The sequence below is a fragment of the Lonchura striata genome, chromosome 14, assembly GCF_050655825.1.
Source record: "Lonchura striata isolate lonStrDom1 chromosome 14, ASM5065582v1, whole genome shotgun sequence".
Taxonomy (NCBI): domain Eukaryota; kingdom Metazoa; phylum Chordata; class Aves; order Passeriformes; family Estrildidae; genus Lonchura; species Lonchura striata.
In genome coordinates this window covers 14,018,586-14,045,234 of record NC_140716.1, presented here as the reverse complement: position 1 = coordinate 14,045,234, position 26,649 = coordinate 14,018,586, and the positions used below count along the sequence as shown (strand labels likewise).

At 54.8% G+C, this 26,649-nt stretch overlaps 2 protein-coding genes across 5 annotated transcripts; one reads left to right on the top strand and one right to left on the bottom strand.

Annotated features, from left to right (window-relative positions):
- The first annotated feature begins 124 nt into the window (after positions 1-124).
- Positions 125-19,983, top strand: FAM234A (family with sequence similarity 234 member A). Of its 3 annotated transcripts, none has more exons than XM_021548592.3 (12): positions 125-159; positions 5,908-6,210; positions 7,291-7,407; positions 7,582-7,770; positions 11,309-11,439; positions 14,230-14,359; positions 14,817-14,955; positions 15,190-15,330; positions 15,664-15,742; positions 16,170-16,322; positions 17,078-17,180; positions 17,305-19,983. In XM_021548592.3, exons 2-12 carry the CDS (start codon positions 5,952-5,954, stop codon positions 17,511-17,513), a joined length of 1,650 nt encoding a protein of 549 aa, XP_021404267.3. In that variant the 5' UTR covers positions 125-159; positions 5,908-5,951; the 3' UTR covers positions 17,514-19,983. The 3 variants fall into 3 exon arrangements, with proteins under 3 accessions (XP_021404267.3, XP_085448578.1, XP_077642937.2); XM_085592452.1 differs by lacking the exon at positions 125-159 and adding an exon at positions 2,502-2,978; XM_077786811.2 differs by lacking the exon at positions 125-159 and adding an exon at positions 5,709-5,829.
- A 1,116-nt stretch (positions 19,984-21,099) lies between these two features.
- RGS11 (regulator of G protein signaling 11) lies at positions 21,100-26,231 on the bottom strand. 2 transcript variants are annotated; one of them, XM_085592453.1, is made up of 17 exons: positions 26,118-26,231; positions 25,190-25,286; positions 24,840-24,890; positions 24,648-24,754; positions 24,484-24,535; positions 24,344-24,402; positions 24,103-24,179; positions 23,907-23,988; positions 23,711-23,779; positions 23,041-23,070; positions 22,896-22,957; positions 22,568-22,681; positions 22,336-22,451; positions 21,928-22,015; positions 21,686-21,824; positions 21,539-21,621; positions 21,100-21,465 (listed from the first exon to the last, which is right to left on the bottom strand). In XM_085592453.1, the coding sequence occupies exons 1-17, from the start codon at positions 26,175-26,177 to the stop codon at positions 21,339-21,341; spliced, it is 1,413 nt and encodes a 470-aa protein (XP_085448579.1). In that variant the 5' UTR covers positions 26,178-26,231; the 3' UTR covers positions 21,100-21,338. The 2 variants fall into 2 exon arrangements, with proteins under 2 accessions (XP_085448579.1, XP_021404262.1); XM_021548587.4 differs by having other exon boundaries at positions 23,041-23,064.
- Positions 26,232-26,649: the final 418 nt, after the last annotated feature.

The window sequence follows — 26,649 nt, the reverse complement described above, 5'->3', positions numbered from 1 at the left end:
GCTGCCCGGACTCGTTCTTGCGGGCTCTCCGCCCGCGCCGCCGCCCACACCGGACGGGCCCCGCCGCACCGGCGGAAGCGCGCTCCCGCCGCCTGACGTCACTTCCGGCGGGCGGAGGCGGGATGGAGGCGGAAGTGACGGCGGCGGCGGCGGCGCGGGGTGAGTGCGGAGCGGGGCGGGCGGGGGGACCCGCGGGTGGCCTGGGCCGCTCCCGGCGCACCATGGCTCCTCACGCCTCCGTGGGTGCGCACCGAGAGCCCGGCCGCGGCCCCGGCCTTGTCCCCGCGCTGTCGCCGGGCGCTCGGCGGCGGAACCGGCTCCGGGAGCGGGGCTGTTGGCGGCCCGGAGAGAGCCCGCGGCTGTCAGCGCTCCAGCCCAGCCCCGCGGCCTTCCCTGCCGGGACGGAGGGGCTCAAGAAGTGTCCCCGGACCATAGCGGGAAGCCCGGGAGAGAATTTAATCCTTTTCTCCAAAGCCCCGTTGCTGCCTTGGACCCGAGCTCCTTTATCCCGAGGCCGGGCAGTTGCTCACGGTCTGTGCTGCAGGCAGAGCGAGCCCCTCGCCTCTGCAGAGCTCACACGCCCACAGCCCCAGCGCTCTTCTGGACAGGGTGAAATCCTGCTGCTCTTGCCCTCGGGAGCCCACAAGCACAGGGCTTCTTGCCGAAAGGAAAATACTGCGATGGGTTCAACTCCAACCTCACTCCCAGCCTTTTCTCCTGATTTTGTAAGGCAGAAACCTCTTGTGTAACGGCTGGGAGCAAGAGGGGCAGTCTGTCCTGCAGGGAGGGACTGGAGCCAGCCCTTCCTGGGCAGGATTGGACTGCCAGTGGAGCTGAGAGGCTCCCCTGGGATGGATGTGTGATGGGGGAGCTTTGCTCTGTGTGTGTGTGTGTGTGACAGAAAGAAAAATTCCATTTCTGGGGGGACCAAAGTAGTTTCTCTTGAAGGTGGCTGTGAAGGACTACAGCATCTGGAGGAAGGCTGTTGTTTCACAGAATCATGGAATGGTTTTGGTTAGATGGGACCATAAAGATTATCTTGCTCCATGGGCAGAGACACTTCTATTGGACCAGGTTGCTCTAAGCCCCATCCAGCCTGGCCTTTCAACATTCTTTCCATGCTGCCATAAATCTCTCTAGGCTGTGCAGGAGGCAGCATGGAATTCTGACCTGTGGAGTGAGTGCCTCACCTAAAAGATAAACTTTTTCTGTCTTTTGACTAAACCCACGTGAAATGACCACAGCCTTTTCCAGGGGGTTTTTATGCACATAGATCTCTCCAATGTCCCTTGTGCACCCAGTCTCTGGCAGTGAGGGATGTCACTGTGCTTCTGAGGCAAGAGGGGAACCCTGTGGGTGAGGTGGGGGTATCTGAGATGTGGGAGGTTCAAGCACCCTGCTGACAGCTGCCCTTGGAGTTGGCACAAGGGATGTGCAGCAGTTGGTGAGAGGAGTGGCTTGGGTGCTGTGGAGCTTGTAAGCCCAGGGATGATAAATGATTGGTGTTTCTGCAGCCCAGTTATTGCTGGCCTGACCTGTAATCAGTTCCACACAGCTTTAATGCTGTTCTCCTCTTAGAGTTTTGATCTTCCCATTGCTCTCATGGAAATAATACTGGGTTTTGTTTTGCTCTTCCCTAAACAGTTCAAGTTTCTGTATTTGAACTCCTGTCTGTAGTGAAAACTGCCCTGGGTAAGAGTTTTCTCCTACAAATGACAGATGTATCACAGTGCAAGGTGGTTGTGCTCTGGAGGAGTTTCTAATTCCCGTGCTGTGAGTGCTCTGTGGCACGTGCTGTGTCTGCACTGCAGGGTTAAATGTCATTTCAGAAGCACCTGAGGACAGCTCCAGCAGGAGAATCCCAGAATGGTTTGATTTAGAAGGGACCTTAAGGCTCATTTCATTGCACCCCATGCCATGGGCAGGGACACCCTCCACTATCCCAGGTTACTCCAAGTCCTGCCCAACCCTGTAAACTTCCAGGGGTGGGGCAGCCACAGATTCTCTGGGAATCCTGTGCCATGGCCACACCAGTCTCATTGGTGGGGTTTGGATTATAGGCTGTGTCCTTAGAAAGGCCTTGGGGACATGCCAGGAGCAGAGGTGCCCAGTGTCAGACAGGGATGGTCTCCTCAGGTCAGTGTCCCCAGCCAGCCCTTGGCTGTGACCTGACGTCAGGGAGGACCTGTGAGCTGCAGATGACCCAGCAAAATAACAAGCTTGAGTGCAGCGTGCAGCCTGAATGTCTTGGAGGAGCAAAGCTCATTGTGGGAAATCTTACATGCTATTTCTTCTTGTCCTGATGTAAGTGGGACTGCAGAAAAAGGAACAAATGACCCGAGACTGAATGTCACAGCAGGTGACTGCCCAGCGAGCTTGCTGCAGTGTCACAGAATGCATGGGATCAAAACCCAACAGTCTGCTCATGGAAAATAGCTGTGATGGGAATGTTGCATCTTATTCAGAGCAAAACCTGGCTGTTTTATTTTTATTGATTGCAGCTTGGGGCTTCAACAATTTCTGGCTCACAGGAAGGAAATCTCGGAGGTACTTGAACTAACCAACCAAACAGAACCAAACCAGCCAAATGACGTGTTTGTGTTCCTAAAATGTCCATTCAGAACCTGATTTCATCATTCTGTGGAAGATAAAAACACATTGAACATCAAATCTAAGTTACAGTATATTGCTAGAAATTTTCTGTGAAGAATTGGTGCCTGCTGGCATTCCAGGTGATGTGGTTTGGTGTTTTATGAGTGGAAAATGAGTTAAACCTTTCCAGTGCAAGGATCCTTAAATGGTTTCTGTCACCAGTCTTCATCCACCTGACTGACTGAGGTTCTCTGTGCTTGTCAGGCAGTTCTGTCTGACTGCTGCTGATGGTTTGTCCCTTGGGTTTAGCTGTGCAAGTCTCTCTGGTTTGAGGCAGATCAGATCTGTAAATCTGCACTGTGGCTTCAGGAAACAGGACAGTGAAGGTGAGTAAAGCTGTGTTTGTCCTGTCCCTGTTGTTACTGTGGTACAGGAAGGGGTGTTTGTTCCCCCTCTGCTTGGGCTGGGGACTGCTCCCAGCTCATCCCATGGCTGGGGGAAGCAACTTTTAAAGCTTGGGAACCCTGGAGTCTGAGGTGCAGATCCTGGCTGTGCTGCCACACTCCCTGGCCTGTGTGGGTTCACTTTGGGTTTGTCACATGTGTTTTCTAATTATTTCTCATTCTACAAGGTCTTTCTCCCATGTTTTCTCTTGTCCCCAGATCTACTGCATGTAGTGTGTGTTACACTGCAGCAACACAGAATCCTGTCACTTCTGCTCCCCTGAAAGGTGCCTGGATGGGTTGAACTTCCCAGCTGAGTTATTCTGTGTCCTCTTCCAGCAGGAGACAAGATGTCAGCTGCTAAAGGACAGTAAAACCATCTCAGATGCACACTATAATTTTCTGCTTGTCTTCAATTAAACTGATTACCAGCCCTCTTTGTTGTTGAGCTCGGGCCATTCCACATGCTGCCAGCATGTACTTTGGCAGCAGCAGGCACTGGGATTTCCTGCATTGTTTGAGCCTTGGCCATTGACCTTTGTGGTCCTCGTTCTGGCACCTCCTCTGCTCTGGCAGGGGTGCAAAGGGCATTATTCAAACCCTGAAAGAAAAGAGAGAGAATTGCTTTAAAGGCATTGAGAGCTCTTTGTGCTCGGTGGCTCCGTAGGGTCATCGCTGCAAAAAAGAGGGGAATTACTGGGGTTGGCAGGATAATTACAGCTTTTTTATTGTTCTCATCCCAGTCTAGATGACAGTGCTGAGATTTGTAGTGAGTCATAAGAATATGCCATCAATGCTGTGTTAGGTGGTGTCCCTTTTGGACAGAGAGAGGAGAAACCTGGGTTTGGTTCCTTTTGGGAAGTCCCATAGGTGCTGGTATGCCCTGGATCTTTCCCAGCTCTGTACTGGGAGGCTGTAGAGGTTCTGCTGGAGAGGCTGGTGGGGTTGTGCTGGAGCCCTGTTGCAGCCCATGCTGTGGGTGCTGGTTTTGAGAAGATCCCCCTCTCTGTGCTGCTGGAGATGGACCCTCCAGGGACACACGAGCCACCTGCCCTGACACAGGGGAGGCCACATAACTCACTCCTGCCACTGTCCCCATCACTGTGGCTGCTCCACACCAGTAAATCATTTGCTGGAGCCTCATACCTTGAACCTGCTCAAAGCCTGGTGCGGTAAAAGAGCAACGCTCAGCTCGGGGCAGAGGCTGAAAGCATCACTTGATCTGTTGTTCCACTTTCCATCTGGAGCCTTCCTACCCATCAGGTGCCTGCTGTTGGTCTGGGAACAGCCAGGCTTGTGTAGGTGTCCCTGGTGTGGCTGGTGGGCTGATGAGAAGGACAGATTAAATCCTTTGGAATAACATGCAACTTCTGCATTATTGATTCGTTTGCATGGTGTTGTGCAGGTTGAATTAAATTATCTGGAGTGAGATCCTGTACTTAATGCAGAACAAATGCCACAGTGCTTAGGCTGGAGGAAGTGCTTGTAAGTCCAGCAGGCTCTGAGGTGAAAGGGTTGACAGTGCCAGGCTGACCTGCTGATTCTGTGCCTCAGGCTTGCCTTGCCGTGGATCTGTCCCCTTGTGATTTGTACCCAGAAGAGAAGAAGCCTCTGCAGTGGGACAGGCACAGCCTGGGGAGCTGCTTGAAGGATCTGAGCCTCCCAGGGTGACTCATCTTGTGTTTCACAGGACCTGTAAATGAGCTTGGGTAGAAACATGAGACACAGCGAGCCCTGTTGCTGCTGGAGTTGAAATCCTATGCTCTGTACTGTGTTGGTGCTGACTTTAAGCTTTTTTCTGCTGGGGAAGTAAATGGCTGCAGGGGACAACCCAGACATGTGACTGCTGGGACACAGTCATGGAAAATTGGCTTGGTTGTCGTGGTTATTTACTCTGATATAACTTTTCATAACACTGTCAAGCAGCTTTTTCCAAGCCTACTGGAATGTGTTATTCTTTATTTCTTCCCTTGTGGTATTTTTTAAAGAAGCCCTATCAGAGAATCTGTATAAAACATGGATTTTTACTGTTGTTGTGGGTAATGACTTACAGGCTCCTCTAACTGACTAGGGCTCTTCCCCACCCCCCCTCTTTTTTTTTAGCAAATTAGCATAGAACCCCTCTGTTTATTGTCGTTGTAGCCGAAGGATATGATTTTTAGCAGGAGAAGCTAAAATAGCAGTTGTTAACTCTTCCAGTCTGATGAAATCAGATTTGCCTGATTTCAGTCTCAGTTCCTGCCTTGTTTTTCCTCTGGGGAGGGAAGTCATCACTCTTTTGCCTCCTGCAGGGCTGGGCTGCTGAACTTACCCAGTGGTTTCTCATGTAAGAAGGTGTTGAAGAGCTTTGGTTTGCTCCTATACAGAATACTCTGGTGTTTGTTTCTCTCTCTCCTGGGGAAGCTCAAGTGCACATTACAGTAGAGAACAGCCTTATGTTGGGAAATAAAGGCCACAAGTGTTTCCTTGCACCTCTCCAGCTCAGAGTCAGGCTGACATACATGGGAGGTGTCAACTAGTCTTTGCAACAGGAGGAGCTTTTGGGATGTTTTTCTTGAGGGAGACCTGCAGACCAGTCAGTCCTTTCAGTGTGGGGTCTGTAGCCTTCTTTGTCCAGCTCTAGCAGAGTTGATTTCCTCCTCTGGAGAAGAATTGGTGCTGTTCCTGCATTCCACGAACGCTCTCCATTGCTCTGTGTGGGAGACCTCCAGCACCAGCAGTGTGTTGTATCCAGCTCTGTGACACTACATTGGTTTGCTCACCTCCCATTAAATGTTTCCAGTGTGAATATCAGGTAGTAACAGAATCCTTTAATTGGTGTTTTAAAAATATATTTTAAAATATATTTTAACTTCTTTTTCCATTGTTGCAGTTGAAGGGGGAGAAGGGTGTCTGAATACCGATGAATGAGCTGTGATGGATAACAAGGACTCAGAAGCTGAGATCCACCCTCTGAAGACTGAGGATGTAAAAGCTCAGGAGAACCATGAGCACTACGTGGAGAGGAGGATTGTCAAGTCCTCAGGGCTGTCCCGGCTGTCCCGGTGGCGTACTGCTGCCTTCTTCATCTCCCTGTTCCTCTGCCTGATCATTGTCTTTGCTTTCTCCTTCATCATTCCCTGCCCAGAGAGGCCAGTTTCAGAAAGAACATGGTTCCAGTACTACAACAACGCAGGTGAGCTTGCTGCAGCAGAATAAATATTTACCAAGAGTCCTTTTCCTTTCTGTGCCATGGATTTGGGTTGTGGGCCTCTACCTAAGCACGACGTGGAGCCACACCTGCAGGGATGCAGCCCCTGGGAGCCAGAGCTGTGAATACCTGACCTGGATAAGCAATGGCCCATCATAATTGGAGTGGCCTTCCAAGAGGTGTTTACAGGATCTAGTGGAGAAATTAGATACTGCTCTGAAGTGGTAACAAGGTAGCAGGCTGGCCTCAATCACCAAAAAAAAAAAAAAAAAAAAAAAAAAGGGTATCTGGGAATAGACCTTTGTTGAAGTTTGCTCTTTAAAATGTTCCCTTAGAGTTTGACCTGAGGTTGGAGGCAATTAGACATTTTTCCCTCTGTCTCTTTGATTTTCTCCCTTTTCCCCATGGCCAACAGGAAGGGGAGAAGAATAATTCCATCTTGTTTTTTTAATAAATTGCCCTGTAGTTATTATAGCTATTTTTATTCTGGTTGCTTTACTTGGCTCTTCAGCCTGGGTCCTGCTCCCCAGTGGCTCTGCAGTCGCTTCTGGGAGAGCTTTTCTTTAATCTTGTGTGCAGTAGGTTGTGCTGGATGTGCTGTAACTGCAGAGATAGTGCTCACAGCAGGGACTCAGCTGCGTGTGGTGCTGCAGACATGCCAGGTGCTGCTACTCTGAGCTCAGGAAAGCTGCTTTTAGCTGATAGAAGGATGGAGTATCTGGGTTTTGTGGGGCTTGGGTGGGGCTTCTTTATACTTTGAGAATAACAGCCCCACTCCAAGATCACAGCTGTTCTTTGTTCAGCATAGTTCAAATTCTGGCTGCTTGCCTCTTAAAAAAGACATCCTCTGGGGGATAGCAAATTGAAAAAATTGTTTGGCACTAACTTCCTGTTCTTGGTACTTGTGTACATTTTTTTTTTTTAATAAAAGCCAATTTGTCCTGATGTTACACTGTCCAGGATGGAGGCAGTGAGTAGGTCTCTAGGAATTTATGTTTTGCTTCAACTTTCTGTGCTGTGGGCTAAGAAAATCCTCACCAGAGCCTGGCTTGTTTTCTCTTGCAGTGCCCTATCCGTTCCTTGCTATGGATGATGTGAATGAAGACAAAGTCCAAGATGTGCTCTTTGCTTTCAAATCCAGCAGTGGCAGCAGCAGATTCAACATGTCCTGTCTAGATGAAGGTACCTGATCCAAAAATGCCTTCTAGTGAGGGCTGTCCTTTCTCTTCTAGTCCCAGTTAGTGACTGGGAGAGAAAACTGGGTGGGGAGAGGAGCTGGGTGAGTGCCGGCTCCTGGGTGGTGCAGGGCAGAAGGTGGGAGCAGGAGCAGCTCCCTGTGATGCCTCTTGTCCCCAGGGCTGCCATCTCCCTGTGCCGTCGTTGCTGCGGTGTCTGGCACGAACGGCAGCGTGCTCTGGGAGAGCCCTGCTGCACAGGACCTGCAGTGGCTGCAGTGTGGCATGCAGCAGCTGGGCACGGCAGCGGCCCCGGGCTGCCTCGCGGTGGAGAAGCCTCTGTTCCTCACAGCACTCAGCCTGCACACAGGTGAGGGCCAGCAGGGGATGGGCCACTTGATTTCCTCACCTGCAGGGGGGATGTCAGCGTGGCATGGCTGCCTGGTACATGAACAATGGGTATTTATGATCTTGGAAGCCTTGCCAGAGCTGCTTGCTGGGCATGGGGGAGCACGTGCCCTCAGCCTCGCTGTTCCAGGGGTTTGGTGGGGGTTTGTGCCAGCCCCTGTTTCATAAGAGCAGTGTTCCAACAGCTTTTGAAACAGGAGGAGCAGTCACTAGCTGTGAGTGTTATTTTATACTCTCCAGGGTTAGACACAAACCTGCACCTGCAACGTTTCCCAGTTATTTGTGTGTGCCTGCCAGGAGTGCCTGCTGTGGCAGGAGGAGTGGGAGTTCTAGGCATTTATGATTTTGAAGTTGTCAAGGAGAGCACTTGGGATAAGTGCTTGCCAGTCTGTTTCAGTAGTCTACAATTCTAGCTCCTCTGGAAAGGTTTCTTCCTTTCTAAACTTAGAGGTGGAGAATTCATCATCATCATCTTGCCTAATGTGGGTGTACTAAAGTAGTACAGAATGCCTGTACTACTTTAGGAACAGTGATCATCTGGTGCACCTTGAGCCCTCCTTGCTGATGAAGCCTAAAATACATTTCCATTTTGGAGGCCACTGTTTCAAAGGTCTAAACAATATATGTTCTCCCTAGGATCCCATCCTTTGTATCTGATATTAAACCCCTCACACCCTGTTTTCCAAAAATTGGAAAAAATAAATAGCAAGAGGTACAGCTCTAAGAAATCCGAGGAGAATCTGCTGTAGCTTTTAATTTCCAGTGTATAGATGGAAGTGTAGATACACATTGAGCTAGAAAGTTTCTGTACCAACAGAGACATCTTATCAGCATTTCCCTCATGCTTTAGCACAGGTTATTTTTAGACTATTAATGAAGTAGTTACTTTCAGGTCAAAGTGTAGAAAGTTGGCTGTGGAGCCAAAGGCTTGTAACTAAAGACAGCCATAAAGGCAAGTGTGGGGAGAAGGAGCTAGGCTAAGCTACAAGTCACAGTAATACAGCAAAGAAAACATTCCATAGATAACTTCAAAGCAAGAGAGGAAAAAATGCATCAGATAGAAACGTGAATAACCCAGGAATTTATGTATTTAATGCCTTTTTGCTATTAAGTAGGTTAAAAATGGTTTCTGAGCTTTGCTGACTGGGGGTTAGGAGGGCAGAGCAGAATAAAATGTATTTAAATAGGCTAAATGTATTCAAAGAGGTGAAGTCTTAACTTACATCACAGTGTGCTAAAAACAGTAGCCAGCACAATCTTTAGCTGTTAATGATTCATCATCGAGAGGATTTGGTGAGATTCCAGGGCTCTCAGGCTGTCTAGCCCCTGCCTGTAGGAAGATTGAAGGAGAGATAGGCAGATTATCATCTGAATGTGTCTGATGTGGTTTTGATCTTTAAATGCTGATAAAGTTAGTGGTTTTTTTATCAGTAGAAGTTGTGTTAAGTCCTGCTTTCTTCATTGCCACAAGGAGTGACCAGAGTGGGCAGGAAGGGAAGTGTAGGAGTGCATGCTCCTGTTTGTGTGGGACATCTAACATTCCTGCTTGTTTATCTTACCAGCAAACTGGGACACATAGGAGCTTAAGATTAGCTGTTCCAGGTCAAAGCAAAAGTCTTTGTAGCTGTGTATTGTTCCATCTCTGCCATAGCCTGAGGCAGAGTCTCAAGAAAGAGGACAGGAGTAAAAGTTCTGTTCCACCTTCTCTCTTCACCTGATCCTCCAGCAGCCTGAACAGTGAGCCCTGTGGGTGGTTCTGGTCTCCTGAGGGGTTGGGCAGAAAGGGCACCGTGATGATCAGGTGATGGAACTGCTTCTGTGTGAGAAATCACTAAAGAAATAAAACAGAACTCCAACCTGGAGAGCGTCTGTCAGGGAGAAAAGTCTGTATCTGCTTGAATAAGTGAGAGCTTGAATAAGCGAGAGCTGAGCTCAGTCTTCTGAGTTCTGATTTTATTATTCCTTCCAGACCAAAAAAACCCAGCCCTTTCACCCAGGTTAGATTTGCAGTCTAGGCACTGGCCTGATTTCCATCTTGGCTCCTCTTGCCGTGCTGGTGCGGTGACCCCGGGCTCTGGGGAAGCGCCGTGGCACTGCAGATGTCACACGTGGCAGCCCCATCTCCTGCTGATGGAGCAGGAGGGAGCTGCTTTCTGTGCTCTCTGTGGGCTGGGTTAGAGTGTGGAAAACTTCTCAAGCGCTTGGTGTTGAATCCAGCTCAGTGTCACCTGTTTCTCTTAACTCCGACTGTTCTTTTAAGAGAATAAGATATTTTCTCCCAAACTCTGCTGTCTAACCACCAAAGATTAGAGCCTTCTGCACTGACAAGTGAATTTCATTAGCCTGGTCTTACTCTTGTACCTTCAGACAGTCCTGAAGCTAGAATGTGGTAATTTAAAACTTCTCTTCTTCCTCTGCCTGCTTATTTTCTTCGAGGGCAAAATTCTTTGCCTTCCCATGATTTCCTAAGGAAGCTAGGAAATAGGAAATCTGCTCTCTTCACTTCACATCTGTTGTCATAGTAACAAATCCATGTGGTTTTTGCAGTGTTGCAGTAAAAGCTTTGGAGCAGTCCTACTAGAAATACAGCCTGCCTTAAATTATTGCAGACAGCATCAAGTAGTAATTCCTTGGCTTTCAGTCCAGCTGCCTTCCTGACAAAGAACAGATGATTACTTTGCATTCCTGAAATGATAATTGCTGTGTGTGATGCTGGGTAAAGGGGAGGGTAAACATTTGCCCTGGGAGCACCTAATCAGGCACTGAAGTGTTCATTAGTAGAAAAAAAAACCCAGCAATGTCCTCCCTGCCAGATTCCACTGCAAATTCCACTGGTCAGTGACTGGAAAGTGGCCCACAGCCATGGACAGTGGATAGATTGATCCACTCAACTGGGCTGGAGCTGTTGAAGGGAAACCCACACCAGCCACCCCCTGTTTTTTCAAAAAGCAAAATTTGTTACCTCAGTTTACAAGCAAGTTTGAGTGTGTGTGTTCTTCAAACAAGGGAGAGGTGGGATGTGGCCTGAGTTGTGGCTAGTCATGTCAGTGGGGAAACATCTGCAGGAACATCTGCAGGAGGCAAGTTGCAGCAAAGAAGGTTCTGTCAGGAGTTGCAGCAGCACTGGTCAGAATTCAGCTGCTTTATGGTCTCAAAATGTCTGTGCAGATTTAAGTGCACAGCAGTAGGGATTTAGATCACAGCAAAGGCTTCTCCATGCCATGAACTTGCTGGGAAGCTTGTTAACCAAAGGCACAAGGGAAGCAAGCTGTTCTTTGTGCCAGGGTGTTTGGGTGCATTCCTGCAGGCAGCTAGGATTGCTTTCCAATGTAAGATGAAACTGTGGATACTGGGATTCATTGGGAATGCAGAAAAGCAGGGAAGTACCACATGATCAGCATAAATGTGGCTGGTCTGTGGTGCTGTTGGGCTGGAACAGGAGCATTAATAACCTTTCAACCTAAGATGCCTTTTAATGACTGTTTCCCACTGTGTTCCAGGGGAAGTTCTGTGGAGGCAATCCCGTGACTTTGGAGCTAATTATACTGTGCTGACTCCTTTATCAGTGATTCCAGATGTGGATAATGATCAAGTTCAGGACCTGATAATCTTTATTACTAAAGAAGGCCAGGTATGTCATCCTGAAGCTCTGATAAGCCCAATGGCTGCCAAAGAGGATGGCAGGAATGCTGTTTATTTCCACCTTGTAGTCTCAGAGGAGTGTCTAGAGGCCTCTGGTTTCTCTGGGTTTGGGGTGGGTTCTTTCCCACCCTCCAGAGATGTACTCCCAAATCAGTACAAGTGTTTTATGGTTTAAAAAAATGAGATAAATCAAAGAGCTGGGCAGTAATCCCTCCCCCTTTTCAGTGTGCTCTCCTCACTGCATGTTCCTGTGCTGTCTGGGGAGTGAGCTGGGGCAAGATGAGCTTGCAGTTTTCTGTTTCTCTGCTTAGAGAAGTGGAAGGGAACAAACCTTGACAGCTTTGGCTCTTAGATCAAAGCACAGCTGACAGTCAGTGCTTTTGTACCAGCACTACCCTTTTCTGATCCCTTCTCTCTCTCTGCCTGTGGTCTGCTTTGCACTGCTCTTCCCAGTGTCACTGTGCTGGTTATTGTGATCCGAGTTCATTTAGTGAAACAGCTGCTGGTGGTATTATCTCCCTCCAAATACTGCTTTTCCCATTTCTGAGAGGAGGAAAGTCATGTAGCTAGAACAGTTTTTCTGCTAAAACAGCTACTTCCATGATGGAGGGACAGCATTGTCTGCATGCCCAGTCTGTCCTGTCCAGAGCACACAAGTTACAGCTCCCTCTGGGTGTGATGGGAGCAGTGGGAGCCCCATGTCCTCATACCAGAGCCATGGAGTCATTGAGGTTGGAAGAGCCCTCTGAGGTCATCAAGTCCAACCTGTGACCCATCCCCGCCGTGTCACCCAGCCCAGAGCACTGAGTGCCACCTCCAGGCTTTCCTTGGACACCTCCCACAATGGTGACTCCACAACCTCACTGGGCTGCCTCTTCCACAACCCTTTCTGGGAATAAATTCCTCCTGATGTCCAACCTGAACCTCCCCTGGCACAGCTTGAGGCCATTTTGCTTCGTCCTATCCCTGTCCCCTGGGAGCAGAGCCTGATCCCACCTGGCTGCCCCCCTGTCAGGGAGTTATGGAGACTGAGAAGGTCCCCACTGAGTCTCCTTTTCTCCAGACTGAGCCCCCCACAGCTCCCTCAATTCCACCTCACAGGACATGTGCTCCAGACCCTTCCTCAGCTCTGTTCCCTTCCCTGGACCTGCTCCAGCACCTCAGTGTCCTTTTGGAATTGAGGGGCCCAGAACTGGGCACAGCAGTTGAGGTGTGGCCTCACCAGTGCCCAGTACAAAGGCAGAAGCACTTCCTTGGCCACCCTATGGCTGGTACAAGCCAAATGCCATTCTTGGCCAATGTCTTCCATAAGAAAATAAGGTTTTTATGTCCAAGGCATTGTTGTTGCCAGAGTCATCAGAAATTCTATCTTCTCCACCTCCTACAGTTCTCTCTGTTTTCTTTCCTCCTTGCTTTTGCTATCCCAGTTATCTCAAGACTTTTGTTTTTTTAATGTTAGGCAGCCAAGAAAAGTTTGAATGTAGCCTCTGTTCTGCAAGACTTCCTTTTGATCTGTTTTCCATTTAAGCTCTCTTGCTATCTTGGTATGAAATCCCTTCCTCCCTCTGGATTTGGCAAGCACTCTGCCAACTTAAGGAAAGTATGTTCTCTTTTGAGAAATCACGCAAATGTAGGAGCTGGAGTGGAGCTCTGCAGCTTGGGAAGGACTGGTCAGAAGGGAGATTCAGCACTCAAGTAGAGGAGCTTTGTTGCTATCAAGGGCTGCAGTTGAAGGGTCAGGGTCTGTGTGCAGGGGGTTAGATGCAGCATTTCCAGAGAGTCCCACTGACCCCTACCTGCTTCAAGCTTCAGCACAAACACATCCCAGAATATGTGCCAGTTTCGGGATCCATTCCTGTGGCAGCCCAGAGGGGTTGGCAGTGCAGCAAGGAAAATGTTGTGTTTTCTCACTCCCTCTGTAAATACCCCTGGCTGTCACTGTCCTGGGGCAGCCACTGGACCAGTGAAGGTGCAGCTGATCTACCAGAGCTGGTGTGTGTCTCCTCCCAGTGCGGGAGGCTGGGAATAGCTGGTGGATGTGCTCTTCTCCCTCTCCAGTTGTGTTCTCATTGTCCCTTTGTCACCTGCCAGACTCCAGGTTTGCTTTGGGAGCAGCAGATTTCCTTTGCTTTCCCAGTCCCTCCCTCTCAAGGTAGAGGGAAGGGTTCCTGCCTGACTTAGCATGTCTGATAGATGCTGTTTCTCTTGGTCTGATGTTTTGTTTGTTCCTAAAGTCCATGCACTCCCCAGACTCTGTTGCTCAGACATTAAAATCTGATCCTGACTTCAACCTTTATTCTCCTGGGTGAAAGGTTTTTAGTGGATTTTTTTTTTTTACCCTTAAGAAAGAATAGGAAAAAACCTATCAGCTCTTTTCTCTTCTCGGAGTCTAAGGAGGAGTAGATTAGGGCATTTAAAACATTTAGTGGAGCTGCCATTTGAAGCCAGGTTTCCCATGTCCATATGCTGCATTGTTACTGACATTAAGTCATCTCCATCTTAGTCTTGAATGGATCTTTTCTGGGGCTGCTGTGCCACAGTCTCAGTCTGTAAGGAGGAGGGTGAGTGACAGAGGTAGCAAATTCTCCGAGCAGGTGGCTGTGCTGGAAATGGTTTTCAAACTTCCAGAAGAATTCAGAGCAGAGCTGTCACCAAACTCATGCTCACTCCTCCAAAATCAGGGAGAGACTTCCCATCCTAGCCTGTGCTGCTCCCAGTCAGTTGCTGTTCAGCACCAGCTTTAAGCTTGTTGGTTGTCTTTAATCCCTTCCCTGTGCAGGTGAAGGTCTCCATCCATTCAGGAAAAACTGGCCAGCAGATTGGCTCCGTGGGCAGCCTCAGGGTGGATGGCATCGCTCGCTACGTCAGGCTGCAGCTGCGCTCCTCCTCCTACTTCCTTTTCTACACAGGTACAGCTCTGCTTGGGAACTCAGTCTGCAAGAGTGATTGTAGCTGAGAGCAGGGGTAGTAAACATCATCTGAGAGTGTGTTTTGCATTCTTACAAGCTGTGTGGAGCTTTCACCTCGTCAAAGAGCTGTTCGGGACTGGGAGAAGGGGGGGCCTTCTGCTTAAACTGCAGTTTGTTATCTACTGTAGTGATTTTATTTAACAAATGTCAAGCATGAAAGGATTAGGCAGTCATTTATAGCAAATGATTACTGTGGAACACTTGGATTATGAACAGATAAAATGTTAAAAGCATTCAATAGCAAGCTTGAGCCTCAAAATACCACTACAACTCTATGATGCAAGCCCTAAAAATAAAGTTGATCTGACAGATCTGGAAAATCATAGAGTTCAGAGCAAGGGCAGTATAACTTATATCTCTCATTCTTGCTTCTTTTTTATTTATTATTTTTACACAGAGAACTCTCTCTATGCATATTCCCTGGAAGATCTGTGCAGAACAGTAGTTGGGGTGGAGGTTAAGCACCTCAACTTCCAGCCAGATTCTCACTGGGAGAAGCACGTTGACCACACCACGCACCGCTTATCCCCTCTCAGGTGTGAGGTTGTCTTGGAGGCTGGTGGAGTGGGGGGTGCTGGTGTTCCTGACAGGATGGCTTGGTGGGACTTTGTTCTCTCCTGGCTGTGTGAATTTTGGACTAGGAGCACATCCAGAGTTCAGGACAAGGGTTGGTGTTAATGGCTTCATCAGGGTTTCACAGAAAAGCAGAGAAAGCACGTTGAGGTTTCCTATTTGGATTTAAGCTTAATCATTTCTCTGTCCTTGTTCAGATTTGAAAACATTCACTACCTGGCAAAAGTTCCTGGGCACTCAAGGGACAACATCTTGGTTGTGGACTCGGAGATGGCTACACTGATCAACACAAAAGATCTCCACACTATGTGGACCCTCAATGTGTCCCATCTTTTGAGGTAGTGTTCTCAGTGTGGGCTAGATGTGGCATTTCCAGATTCCCAGCAACAGCAGTGTCCTGGCAGATGCAATTTTTTTTTGGCCTGGGTCATATCTTGATCTTGCTTGCTGTGTTGGGAGCTGCTTCAGGAGGGAGGAACTTTGCTTCCTCATTTTGTGCCTGCTGTGGTGTAGCTGGGCTCAGAGGTGGGGTGGTACCAGGCCAACTCAATGTTGTGGCAGTCAAGTCTCTTACCAGGGCAGGTGTGGGAGGATAGAGGAAACTGGGAAGGCAAAGTGTGCTCAACCATCAGGGTGGGTTCAGATGTGTCCCTGCTCTTTCTCTCCCCCAGTGAGCCGCTGCTCGGTTACTACAAACCTGATGCCCATGTTGTAGTCCTGGAGAGTGAAATTGGACCCAACAGGAAGAAGGTTTGGGATTCCTTCCTTTTAACTTCCCATTTCTCTTTATGTCACAGCTCAAGCAGGAATTGAGCCAAGGACAGCTGGTGGGATGTGTTCCCTCTGGCTGATTTTAGGAAGCTTTAAGCTGTGAAAGGATCTCTTTCAACAGGTTATTGAAGCCAGCTCAGGCACTTTAATTCTCTTCTCAGCAAGAGGCTTCAATGACAGAACTCTGAACCCCTTGAAGTAGCTGCAAAACTTGTGATTTTACTCTAACATGGCCAACCCCAGGTCTCACAGCTCTGTGATGCTCTGCTTCACATATTTCCTCATCTTCCCATGTGTCACATACTTCTTCCCATAGACAGTGTGAGGAGAGACAGCTGACCTGACTTCTCTCTCATGGCTCGTGAGATGCCTTTGTCATGAGTTCCTTGTCTTTCTTCCCTGCTAGGTTATGATTGTTGAGAGTGAATCTGGAGCAGTCCAATGGGAGCTGAAGCTGAACTCGGGACCAGGGAGCCCTGGCCCAGCCACGCTTTCCACTGCAGATCACCGCTCTGCCTTCCTCATGTGGGGAGACTTCCAGGAGCCAGGCAATGAGACAGTGAGTGCTGCAGCTGAGGGCTGCTCTTCTCCAGGCTTTGGGCCAGAATTGGCTGGAGTTACCCCTTCTCACAGCGTTGGTAATTCCATCTCTCTGTGCCACTGACACTGCAGCCTCGGGCACTGGGTGTGGGGTCAGTGTCCACAGCTGTGTCCCTGCAGGTGGTGGCACCGGCAGCTTTTGTCATCCTCAGCCTGGTTGCGTAGAGAAAATGGAATTGGTGACTCTGTGAGCAAAGTCACTGCCCTGCCTTGGTGTGGCACTGTAGGTGAGGTGGGAGGCTTCTGGCCTGGCACCTCTGGAGTTGCTGCTGTTTCCCTGGGAGCCTCCCATGGCAGCATTGCATGCAGTGATCTCTGTGGCCGTGTGAATGTCCTCTCTGTGCCCCAGGCAGCCTCAGTGCACAGCTCAGCTGCTTGCAGGGCCCTCGGGGCAGTGACAGGCAGCACTGGTGACACTTTGTGTCTCAGAGGCTGCTGAAGCACCAGCTGAGCTTCCTCTGCTTTCCTTGCTTGCTCTGCCAGCCCTGAGGCAAAAATCTGCCTCCTGCCTGCAGCAGGCAGGCCAGCTATTTGCAGGAAGCCTGGGGTGGGAAGGAGAGCAGTAAGCAAAATCCCAGCACTTGTCCTAATGGCATCGGTCAGGATGAGCTGGGCACGGACGAGTGTCTGGCTGGGTGTATCCTGTCAGGTGTAGTAATAGCTGAGCCTGGTACTGGTGTTGTCCGTGTCCTGACAGTGTCCTGTTGTTTGCAGAGACACAGAGCTCCTCTCCAGAAGCTGTACCTTTTCCATCCTTCCTACACTACTGTCCTGTTGGAGCTCCGCAACAGCACCGACCAAATCATTGCTTTCACTGGTAAGTCCCCTCCTTGCAGCCCTCAGTGAGGAGCTGCAGGAGGACACTGGTCCCTCCTGGCCCCTTTGGGGGCTGTGCAGGCAGGGAAGGCTGAGCCTGGGTTTCCGTGTGCTCCGCGTTGCAGCGGCGCTGTTCGAGCGGAGCCGCCACGCCTGCTACGTGCTGCTGCGGGGCCCCCGGCCCGGCCAGGGGCCAGGCCCCGTGTCCCTGATGAAGAGGAACCTGAAGGAGGATGTGGCAGTGAGCAGGGTGGTCTGGCTGCGCCCCACGGGGGACGAGGAGCAGCACGTCCGGGACCGCCTCTACAGGATGCGATTCCAGAGCCGAGACTGAGCTGGCCGAGGGGCGGGGAACGGGGAGAGGCTGCCCTGCTCTGCAGCCGTGCTCTCAACAAGCCCAGAGCCTGCATTCCCATGGGAAGCTGCCTTTCTTCATCTGCAAACCAAAGCGTGGCTGGCAGGGAAGCACTCCCAGTGTTGCTGTGGGGGCAGCTGCCAGAGTGTCCATCCTCAGAGCTGATGGGACTTCAGTGCTTGGCCACCACTCAAGTGTCATCAGCTCAGGAAGGGGGGCTTTCCCCTCCATCCCTCTGTGCCTGCAGAACTGCGCTGACTCAGGAGTGTGTCTGGAGGAAAACATGTACTTGCTGAGGTGCCAGAATTGATGATTTCTGGGATGTCTGAGAAGTGGAGTTGGATGTCTGGGAATTGGAGTTTGCTGTGTGCTGTTTGCTGTTAGATTTCCTTTCTGAGTCAGCTGTCCTGGCTGGGGAGGGGTGCTTGGCTGCAAGTTGATTTGCAATTACCCTCTCCTGGATTTGAGCTGTGCTTCAGTAGTGGAGGGGGTGTGTGGTGACCCCAGCCATGGCTGTGGTGTGTCTGGTGCCACTTGGGCCAGCAAAGCACAGGTTAAAGTGTCATTCTACTCAGCAAATGGCCTTTTCTCCCAAGAACAGCCCCATGTGTCCTACTCTGCAGTCACCAGCCTACTTGTGTCTGTGTCCTCTGCTGCTTCTTTCTCAGCCAGGCTGTGCAGTGTTGGTGGCACTGAGAGGGAGCTGGTCTTCCACCTGATGGATGCATCAATGTTCCTCCCTTCCCTCAGTCTGCTTATAGGTGGTGAGAGATCCACCCTGAGCCCAGGCTGGCTGGTCCTTGGAGGTAGCACCACCACCTCTCCAGAGGATCTGGCTTGAGTAGAATAGCACTTTAACCTTTTCTGGGATTTGGGATTGCTGCTCTGGGAAGCCCTGTCCCCAAGTGGCAGTGCCAGCACCCTGCTCCTTCAGCTTTGCAGCTGCTGAGGAGCCTTCTCCAAGCACTGTTCCTGCTGCCAGGAGGTGAGCAGGAGCTCTGTGCTCCTCCCTGCCCTTGGAATTGAAGTGATGCTGGGTGAGGATCCTTGAGCTCTCTTCTCTCTGCCCCACCTGGTATCCCGAGGGAATGGGACTGGTTGCTGTGTGAAGATGACATGTTTGTCCTGGAGATCTGTGTAGCACCGTGAGGTGTTTGCTCTGCCCTGTCCTGCTGGGTGCCAGTGCAGGCTGTAGAAACAAGGTGCAGAGCCTTGAAAAGAGTTTGAACCAGCTACTCAGTCCTGAAAATAAAAATAGGCCTAAAAATAATAACTTCTCTCAGGCTCTGCAGTGCTAGAGGGGGTTTGGCCAGTGCCTCCCTCCCTTCTGACTCTGACAATGGGGGATGTGTAGAAACACTGTAGGATGGGAATGTGCAGCATCAGGCATCAGCTCTTCAGCCACTGCTGAGCCCGAAGGTGCCCGTGGCAGCTGCTGTCACCAGCTCACAGCACAGCCCCAGCCCTCCCAGGCTGGCAGCACAGGGAGCTGGGCTGCCTGGACACCTCCTGCTTCCAGCTGTGGCTGCCTGAAGGGTGCCTTGTCTCCCTCTGCCCCATATCCTGGGTAGTCAAGGGAGCCAGTCTGGGGTGTCCAGCTGTGCAGGAAGCCAGGGATGCTCTCTGCAGAGTGCTCCCCAACCTTCAAAGCACCCTGGGCTCAAAATGATTCGGTTGCCCCTCTGCCTCTCTTCCCAGCTGTTTTCTGAGGGAATGTAGAGTGCAGGGAGGTTCCCCAGCTGTGTCCCCCAGCTTGGGTTTCCTCTCTGCTCAGCACCTTAGGCCTGACAGCTCCCCCAGGTCTCTGTGCCAGTGTTGCAGCCATAAGAGGGCTGGATTGAGGCTGCCCTTCAGCCAGCTGGGGCAGGGCACAGGGCAGGGGACCCTCAGGCTTGCACTGTAGTCCAGCCTGAGTGCTGGATGTGGATTGTTTCCTGCTGAGATTCCCGTGGCCAGGAGCAAGGGGAGTGCCTGGGGTACAGCCGGGGCTGCACTCTCACTGTGCTCTCCCTCCTCTGATCCCTACCCAGACCTGACCCTCCCATAGGCACACTGAATGTTCCTTGAGGGGAGCTGGATTTTCAGCTCTGGAGCTTTCCTGGCTTTAAGTTGTCCAGTAATGTTTCTGGACAGTTTGGAAATGCAGATTTTGCCATGGCAGCTCAATGAAATGCATCAGTGCCAAACCAGCACCTTCTTAACAAAACCAGTCTGTTTCCAGCTTATTTCCTGTGTAATTGTTTTTTTTGCAGTGTTTAATGAATGACTTTGTGCCTTGATTCAATAACTCAACTGGGTGGCAATGGCTATATCACTGTGTTATGTGTTAGTGTGGTTTTTAACACTGAGACTGTTTGGTTTGGTTCTTTAACTTATTGCAAATTGTGCCGTACAGGACTTGCTCTAACCAGAATGGTTTCAATAAATCCTCTTTTGCATTGTTTGTAAATGGTGCCCTGCTTGTTACACAAGACTTGGAGATTTTTTGACAGGCCCTTGAGTGACCTGCCCAAGGCAGAACCCCTGTCCTTGGAGGGATCAGGAGTGCTGGTGATGCTTTGATGGCTGAGGTGCTGCCTGCTGCGGGCAGGTGATGGGAAAGGGAGAAGGCAGCGTGTGGAGAGAGGCTGGAGTTAGATAACAAGGCTGGGCCAGCCCATCCCTACCCCCTGCCTGGGGCTGTGACCTGCTTTTACACCCCAGATTCCCTCTGCAGTCCATCAGCACGAAAATCTCATGCCGGGGTTTGGATTTGGATCAAGCTGGAGAGAGATGCGTGGCGGGCGCTGTCTCCTGCACCGGGACCATCTGTCACTGCCCCGTGGCTGCCAGCACCGAGGGTCACTCCATCCTGTCACCAGGGCTCCAGCAGCTTCCCCTGCCCCGGGTGCTCTGTCTGCCCAGCACGGAGCTGAGAATGCCCCTCGCTCTGTGCCAGGCTCTGTGGCAGGGCGGGGTCATCCCCAGCATCCCGTGTTTGTTAGCCAGGATACAGGATGGCACCTCTTTGTCCATCTGGGGCTGGAGCTGTGCCCAGCTCTGCTGCGTGGGTACGTGTGGAGCAGGCTGGGCTCCAGGGCTGAGCACTGCTGGGCATCAGCCCCCCTCTCCTTTATGTAACCATCGGTGATAATCCTCTGCAGCTGGGGCTGTGCTCCCGGGAAGGGAATAATCCTGCCCAGTGATCCTCAGCCTTGCTCAGATTAACAGTGCACGGACAGGAGAGTGGCTCAGCTGCCAGCCCTGCTCCCGGTGCCCCTGCCAGCCCACAGGGCCAGCCCCATTCCAGAGGCCTTTTTGTCCCTCCCAGGGTGTGGGTGGCACACCAGTGAGACCTGAGTGCCAGCTCAGCCATGCCAGGCTGGTGCTGCCCCTCGGAGCGAGCAGATCGTGGGTGCTGGCTGTGCCATGGCTGTCCCCTCCCGGCTCTGCACCTTGCTGGCTGCCATGGGAGGCCATCGCTTCCAGCTCACAGTCCAGCCCGGAGAAGGGGACAGCACTTTGTGCACCTCCCACCCTGCCGATGCTTCCCTGACCCTCTCCCCAAAAACCACGGGAGCCACCGGTGTTTCCCGTGGGGTTTTACTGTCTCGTGCCCAGGTGGGGGTGGGAGGAGGGGGTGACCCCGCACCAGGCCGGCTGGGTGCGGCTCCCCCGAGGGAGAGGAGGCTGTGGGGATGTCAGCGGGGGGCTCCGGGGGGCCTGGGGGGGATATGGCTTCTGTCCTTCAGTGCTACTGCCGGCAGGGTCCTGCGGCGGGGCTGCGTGTGCTGGGTCGGGGCGCTCCGTTCTGCCGGGGGGCTCTCAGCTCTCCTCCTCGGGCACGGGGGCGGTGGAAGGGCTCCTGCTCCTCTCCTCGGCATCGCCCGCGGGCAGCAGCAGGGCCGGGCTGGGGCTGGAGTGCCGCTGTTTGCGCATGAAGGGGAAGACCCTGCGGGCAGAACGGGGTCAGAACCGGCGGGGACCACCCCTGGTGGGCCCCAGGGTTCGGCCCCTGCCCTCACCGCTTCTTGGTCTCCGGGGGAATGATGGCCTCGGCCAGGAGGTTCTTGTAGAGGTCCGACTTGAGGAACCGTGGGTAGGAGTCCTGGGCCAGCAGAGACGTCAGGATCCTGCCCAGCCCTGCACTGCCCAGCCCCGCCCTCACCCACCTTCTTCATCAGCATGTAGATGTGCATCTGGGCATCGTCCATCACGTAGCGATGGGGCGTCTTGATGCCCTCCAGCGTTCGCTCCATCGTCTTGCTGTCGATGTTCACCCAGCGCGTGGCCCCGGGAGCCAGGAACTGCCTGGGGAGTCGCAGACAGCGCTGAGCCCGGCCCTGGCCTGGGACAGAGCACCGTGGTGGCCTGGCCACCCCAAAGCCTCCCTCCCGAACCCACCGGCACTCACTGGTAGATGGAGTCCACGATCTCGGCGATGCGGGACTGCTCCCCGTAGCGCAGCTCCTCACACGCCTCCCAGAAGCTCAGGTTCTCAGCTGGGGAGGGGGACACGGCACTGGGCACCCCTCATGGGCAACCCCCAAAGGCCACCATGGCTGGGCGTGTGTCCCCGTGGGACAGAGCCAGCAGGGGCAGTGGAACCAGGGAAACTGGGGCAGATTAGCTGGGAGGTAGGGGGATGTGGTGGTGGGCTGAGGAATGGCAGGACACATCAATGAGTTGGTTTGGTGGTGTTGGGATCGGCACTACTGGGATTGGCACTACTGGGACATGCTGGGTTTGGCAGTGCTCGGTCAGAGTGGTGGGTCTGGGGTGCCAAGACAGGTGTTTTGGGGCTGGGGCTGGGGCCACTCACCACTGAACTCCTTCTTGAGGAATTCCAGGAGCTGTGTCCGGCCCAGGGGGTCGTTGATGAGCTCACTGAAGTTGAAGCCCCAGCGCTCCACGCGCAGCTTCGTGGGGATCGTCACTCTGTGGGTGACAGTGGCACTGGGGCTGGCAGCACATGGCGGCCTGCATGACCCCACAGACCCCACAGCCCTGTCCTGCAGATTGGGGTTCTGGGGGCCTGGGGCTGGGGCACTTACGTGGGGGCATTCATGGCCCAGTACGTGGTGTCATCCGTGATCCAGGGGTTGCTGGGCAGGCAGCCGGACATGATGGGGTCATGGGGCACATACTGCTCGTTGAACTTGATGTACCTGCCAGGAGTGGTGGCTGGAGGAGACCAGGGCCACCAACCCCAGCCACCATGGGAACATGATGGGACATGGTGGGGCTGTGCCCGAGCTGTGCAGAGCCTCAGCTCCACTTCCTGCTGAGGGCGGGGGTGCCAGCACCAGCTGCTGGCATGTGGGTGCCCCTGTCACCCTGACGGGGACCCAGCCCGTGGCTGGGGCAGCTGCTGCCACTCACCCCTCAAGGCAGATGGAGGACTTCACCCTGGTCCTGGCCATGGCCTTCTTGCAGTACTCGATCTGGGGCCAGGCGCAGGGGACATGTTGGGGTGCCTGGCAGCTCGTGCCCCCCAGGAGCTGCCCCCACCCCTCGCCCCACTCACCTCTCGCTTGTAGTAATCCATGTTCTTGGTCTGCAAGAGATGCACGGGGCTGGGTGAGGGCACGGTAAGGCCGGGACATTGTCCTGCCACCACCACCCTGGACAATGCAGGCACCCAGTCCCCGACCCCAGGACTCTGCATCCCATCCCTGTGGCCTCCAGCCTCATTCCCCCAGCCCTCCTGGCTCAGCCAGCACAGCCCGTGCTTCCCCCCTTCCCACCCCAGTGTGACACCAGTCCTAGGTTAGTGACACTTACGTGGCAGAGGACACGGCACACGGCGCAGAGAAGAGAAAGTGGGTGGTTAGTGAGGACAGCCTGGGGGTGCTGGGGCAGCATTAGTGGGGTCACAACACAAGGAAAGGCTTGGTGGCTGCTGCTGGCACCTCAGGGTGCCAGGGCTCCCTGCAGCACAGCTGCCCTGCAGGGATCAGAGGCGCTGGCACAGAGGGGTGCTGGGTGCCAGGACAAACACACAGACCCCCCATGCTCAGGGTGGGGGACACACGGGTGTTAGCAGAGCTGGGGCTCACCCCTCACCCCAAAGTGTGGGCACAGCCTGGGGTGAGACGGATGGGCACCCACCGGGGCAGCTCTACACCCCGGCACAGGCACTGGGTGTGCCCTGTGCCCGCCGACAGCCCCGGGGGTGCCCGGACAGCCCCACTCACCAGCTGGACACGGGTGGTGTGGCAGTTCCTGCGCTCGGGACCCTGCTCCAGCACGTTAGGGGCTCCTGGCTGCAACGACAGCATCATGCTGGGGGCTGGGGGGACCCCCTGCGCCCCTCAGCCCCGCTGCCCAGGCCGGGGCCGTGCGTGGTGCCAGGGCCGCACCCTCCAGCCCGACCCCCCGCCCTGCGCTCACCGGGGGCCGGTTGACGAGCCAGTACGCCTGTTCCTGGCAGTCGATGACGATGCGGTCGCCCTTGCGCCGCTGCTTGGCTGCCCTGGCCGTGCAGAGGCAGCGGGGAGGTGCTGGCACCCTGCCTGCCCGGCACCCAGGGGGGCTCCATCCCGGCCGCTCCCCGGGGCGCAGCGGTGCCGGCCGTGCCCGCACTCACCGGAGCTGCTCCCGTGCCTGCATCACCACGAAGTCCCACGTGTGGTTGATCCGCTTGTGCAGGAGGTTGTAGTTGTCCTGGGGAGCGACAGGTAGGCGCGGTGCGGCACCTGTCCCCTTGCCCGGCTCCTGCTGCCACTGCGGCACAGGGACAGCCGGTGTCCCCGCCACGGGTGAGCACCCGCTCCCGTGTGAGCCCAGACTCCCCGGGCTCACCGCAGGGGTGGGGAGGGCACCCTCACCTTCTCGTGCTCGATCAGATCACCCTGCCTGCGGATGTTCTTCTTGGCCAGGTAAATGGCTGCAAGAGGAGCGGCGGGGCTCAGGGGGGCCGCGAAGTGGTCGCAGCCCGTGTTGGTGCCAGCGGCACGGCGGCACCTACCGTAGTCCAGCTCCGTGGCCGGCCACTTGGTGCTGGTCCAGAAATAGGGGGTCTGTGGGGGAGGAGGAGGCTGAGGAACCTGCCATGGGGTGCCATGGGGTGCCATGGGGTGCCATGGGGTGCCACGGTGCCCAGCGGGGACAGCCCCGGCGCTTGGGCTGTACCTGGAAGCGGTAGGGCGACTCATCGGCCCGCAGCACCAGGCTGCGCGGGTCCCTGAGCGGGTAGATGTAGCCGTGCTTCACGATCAGGTTGCCGAGGTGCAGCGACTCTGCGAAATGGGATTGGGGCCTGCGTGGGGGCTCGGCAGCCCCAGTTGTCCCCTCGGTGCCAGCTGCCTGTGCCAGGGCACTCACCCTCCTCGGAGATGCCGTACTTCTGGATGAGCCACTCCACGATGTCGTTCCCTAGGGACGGAGGCTGCGTTAGTGGGGGGCAGTGGGGTTCCCCAGATTGGACATGGGGGGATTCTGGGTTGGGGCACCTGGCACAGCATGGCAGTGCCAGGGGTCACGCAGGGTGACGGGGGCCCTGCCAAGGACTGCCCGCCCCGCGCAGCCGATGCATAATTGATCCCAGCTGCAGCGCCGAGCACCCGGGGTGCGGGCAGAGGAGCGGCGCGGGGCCGGCGGCGGCCGCTGCTGCAGGGCTGGGGACACCCGGGGAGTCCCCACGCGCCTCGGGGGGACCCCATCGGGGGACCCACCTGTCATGGCGTGGGGGATGACGGTGATGAGCAAGCGCTGGTTCCTCATCTTGATGCCCATGTCGGGGTCCTGCATGCTGACGATCATCCGCTCCATCTGCCGGGCAAGGAGCCGCCGTGCTCAGCCCCGCGACAGCGGCACCGAGCCCGGACAGAGTCTGGGTCCCCTCACTGTGACCCCGGGCACCCTGTGACCTGGGTCCCTGCAACCCGACAGAGGCACCCAGTGCCCAGCCTGGGGACAGCCTGGAACTCCGCAGTGCCCCAGGGCAGCCTGTGTCCAGCCTAGGGACAGCCTGGCATGCCACAGCCTGACCGAGGCACCCAACAGCCGGGCGAGCGAGCGATGCTGGAGCTGCAGACACTTATCCTCCGGGCATCCCTGGCCCGGGGAACCCCGGTTTTGGGGAGTGAGCTCTGCCGCGGCTCTGGCAGCACCCCAGCGCGGCGTGGGGGAGCCGAGCACGCAGCTCCGGGGCGCTGCCCGTGGGTATTCCCTCGTGGGGAGGTTCCCGGTGCCCCGTGGCGGCGCCGGGGCCGGGGTGGTGCCGCTGTCCCGCGTACGCTGGGCGGAGCTGGTCCCCGGCGATCCCACGCCCGCGCCGCGGCGGCCCCCGATGTCCACGAAACCCAACGCAGTGTCAGTGTCCGGTCCCCACGGTCCCAGCGCCCCGTCCCCGGTCCCCACGGTGCCGGTGCCCGGTCTGCACAGTCCCAGCGCCCGGTCCTCGATCCACACGGCGCCGGTGCTCGGTGCGCTCGGTACCCCCACCCCGCGATGCCGGTGCCCGACCCCCACGGTCCCGGCACCGGGCGCCAGCGGTGCCGCTCCCCAGGTTGGCGGTGCCCCGTTTCCGCCGTGCTAGTGCCCGGCCCCGGCGCGGTGCCCCCTCCCCGCGGGGCGGCTGCCGGTGCCGGTGTCGCTCACCTTGCGCAGGCACGGCATCTGGAGGCGGGGGTGCCGGCCGCGGGGGCCGCCGATGGTCATCGCGGTGCGCGCCCCGCTGCCCGGCCCCGCCCCGGTCCCGCCCGGTCCCGCCCGGTCCCGCCCGGTCCCGCCCGGTCCCGCCCGGTCCCGCCCCGCTGCCCCCCCCGCGGCTCCGCTGTCCCCACCGGGTGCCCCAAACCCCGGCCCCGACCCCCGGGGTCAATCTGCCCGCGGGACCCCCGGCACCCCTCGGTCCCCCCCGCCCCGCTCAGCCCCCCGGGGCCGGGGGGTGCCCTGGCTGAGCCGGTGCCCGGGGGGGAACCACCCCGCTGTGGCTGCTGGATGGCGGCGCGGGCAGGGTGCGGGCGGTGCGCTGAGGGTGCGGAAAGGATGCCCGAGGGATGCGGGCAGGGTGAACAACGCGCCGGCAGCGTGCGGGGCTGCGGGCGGCGCGGTCATGGTGCGGGCACTGTGGACAAGGTGCTGGCCAGGATGCGGGCGGTGCGGCCATGGCGTGGGCAGTGCCTGAGGA

Bases quoted from the DNA above. Each gene is read 5' to 3' on its own strand.
- FAM234A (XM_021548592.3), top strand. From the start codon at position 5,952: ATGGATAACAAGGACTCAGAAGCTGAGATCCACCCTCTGAAGACTGAG. The intron at 15,331-15,663 runs GTAGTGTTCTCA...TCTCTCCCCCAG, and splicing joins AATGTGTCCCATCTTTTGAG to TGAGCCGCTGCTCGGTTACT. The intron at 17,181-17,304 runs GTAAGTCCCCTC...TCCGCGTTGCAG, and splicing joins CCAAATCATTGCTTTCACTG to CGGCGCTGTTCGAGCGGAGC.
- RGS11 (XM_085592453.1), bottom strand. From the start codon at position 26,177: ATGACCATCGGCGGCCCCCGCGGCCGGCACCCCCGCCTCCAGATGCCG. The intron at 23,071-23,710 runs GTGAGTGGGGCT...CATCTCTTGCAG, and splicing joins ACACCACCCGTGTCCAGCTG to ACCAAGAACATGGATTACTA. The intron at 21,466-21,538 runs GTGAGGGCAGGG...TTCTGCCCGCAG, and splicing joins CCCCCGGAGACCAAGAAGCG to GGTCTTCCCCTTCATGCGCA.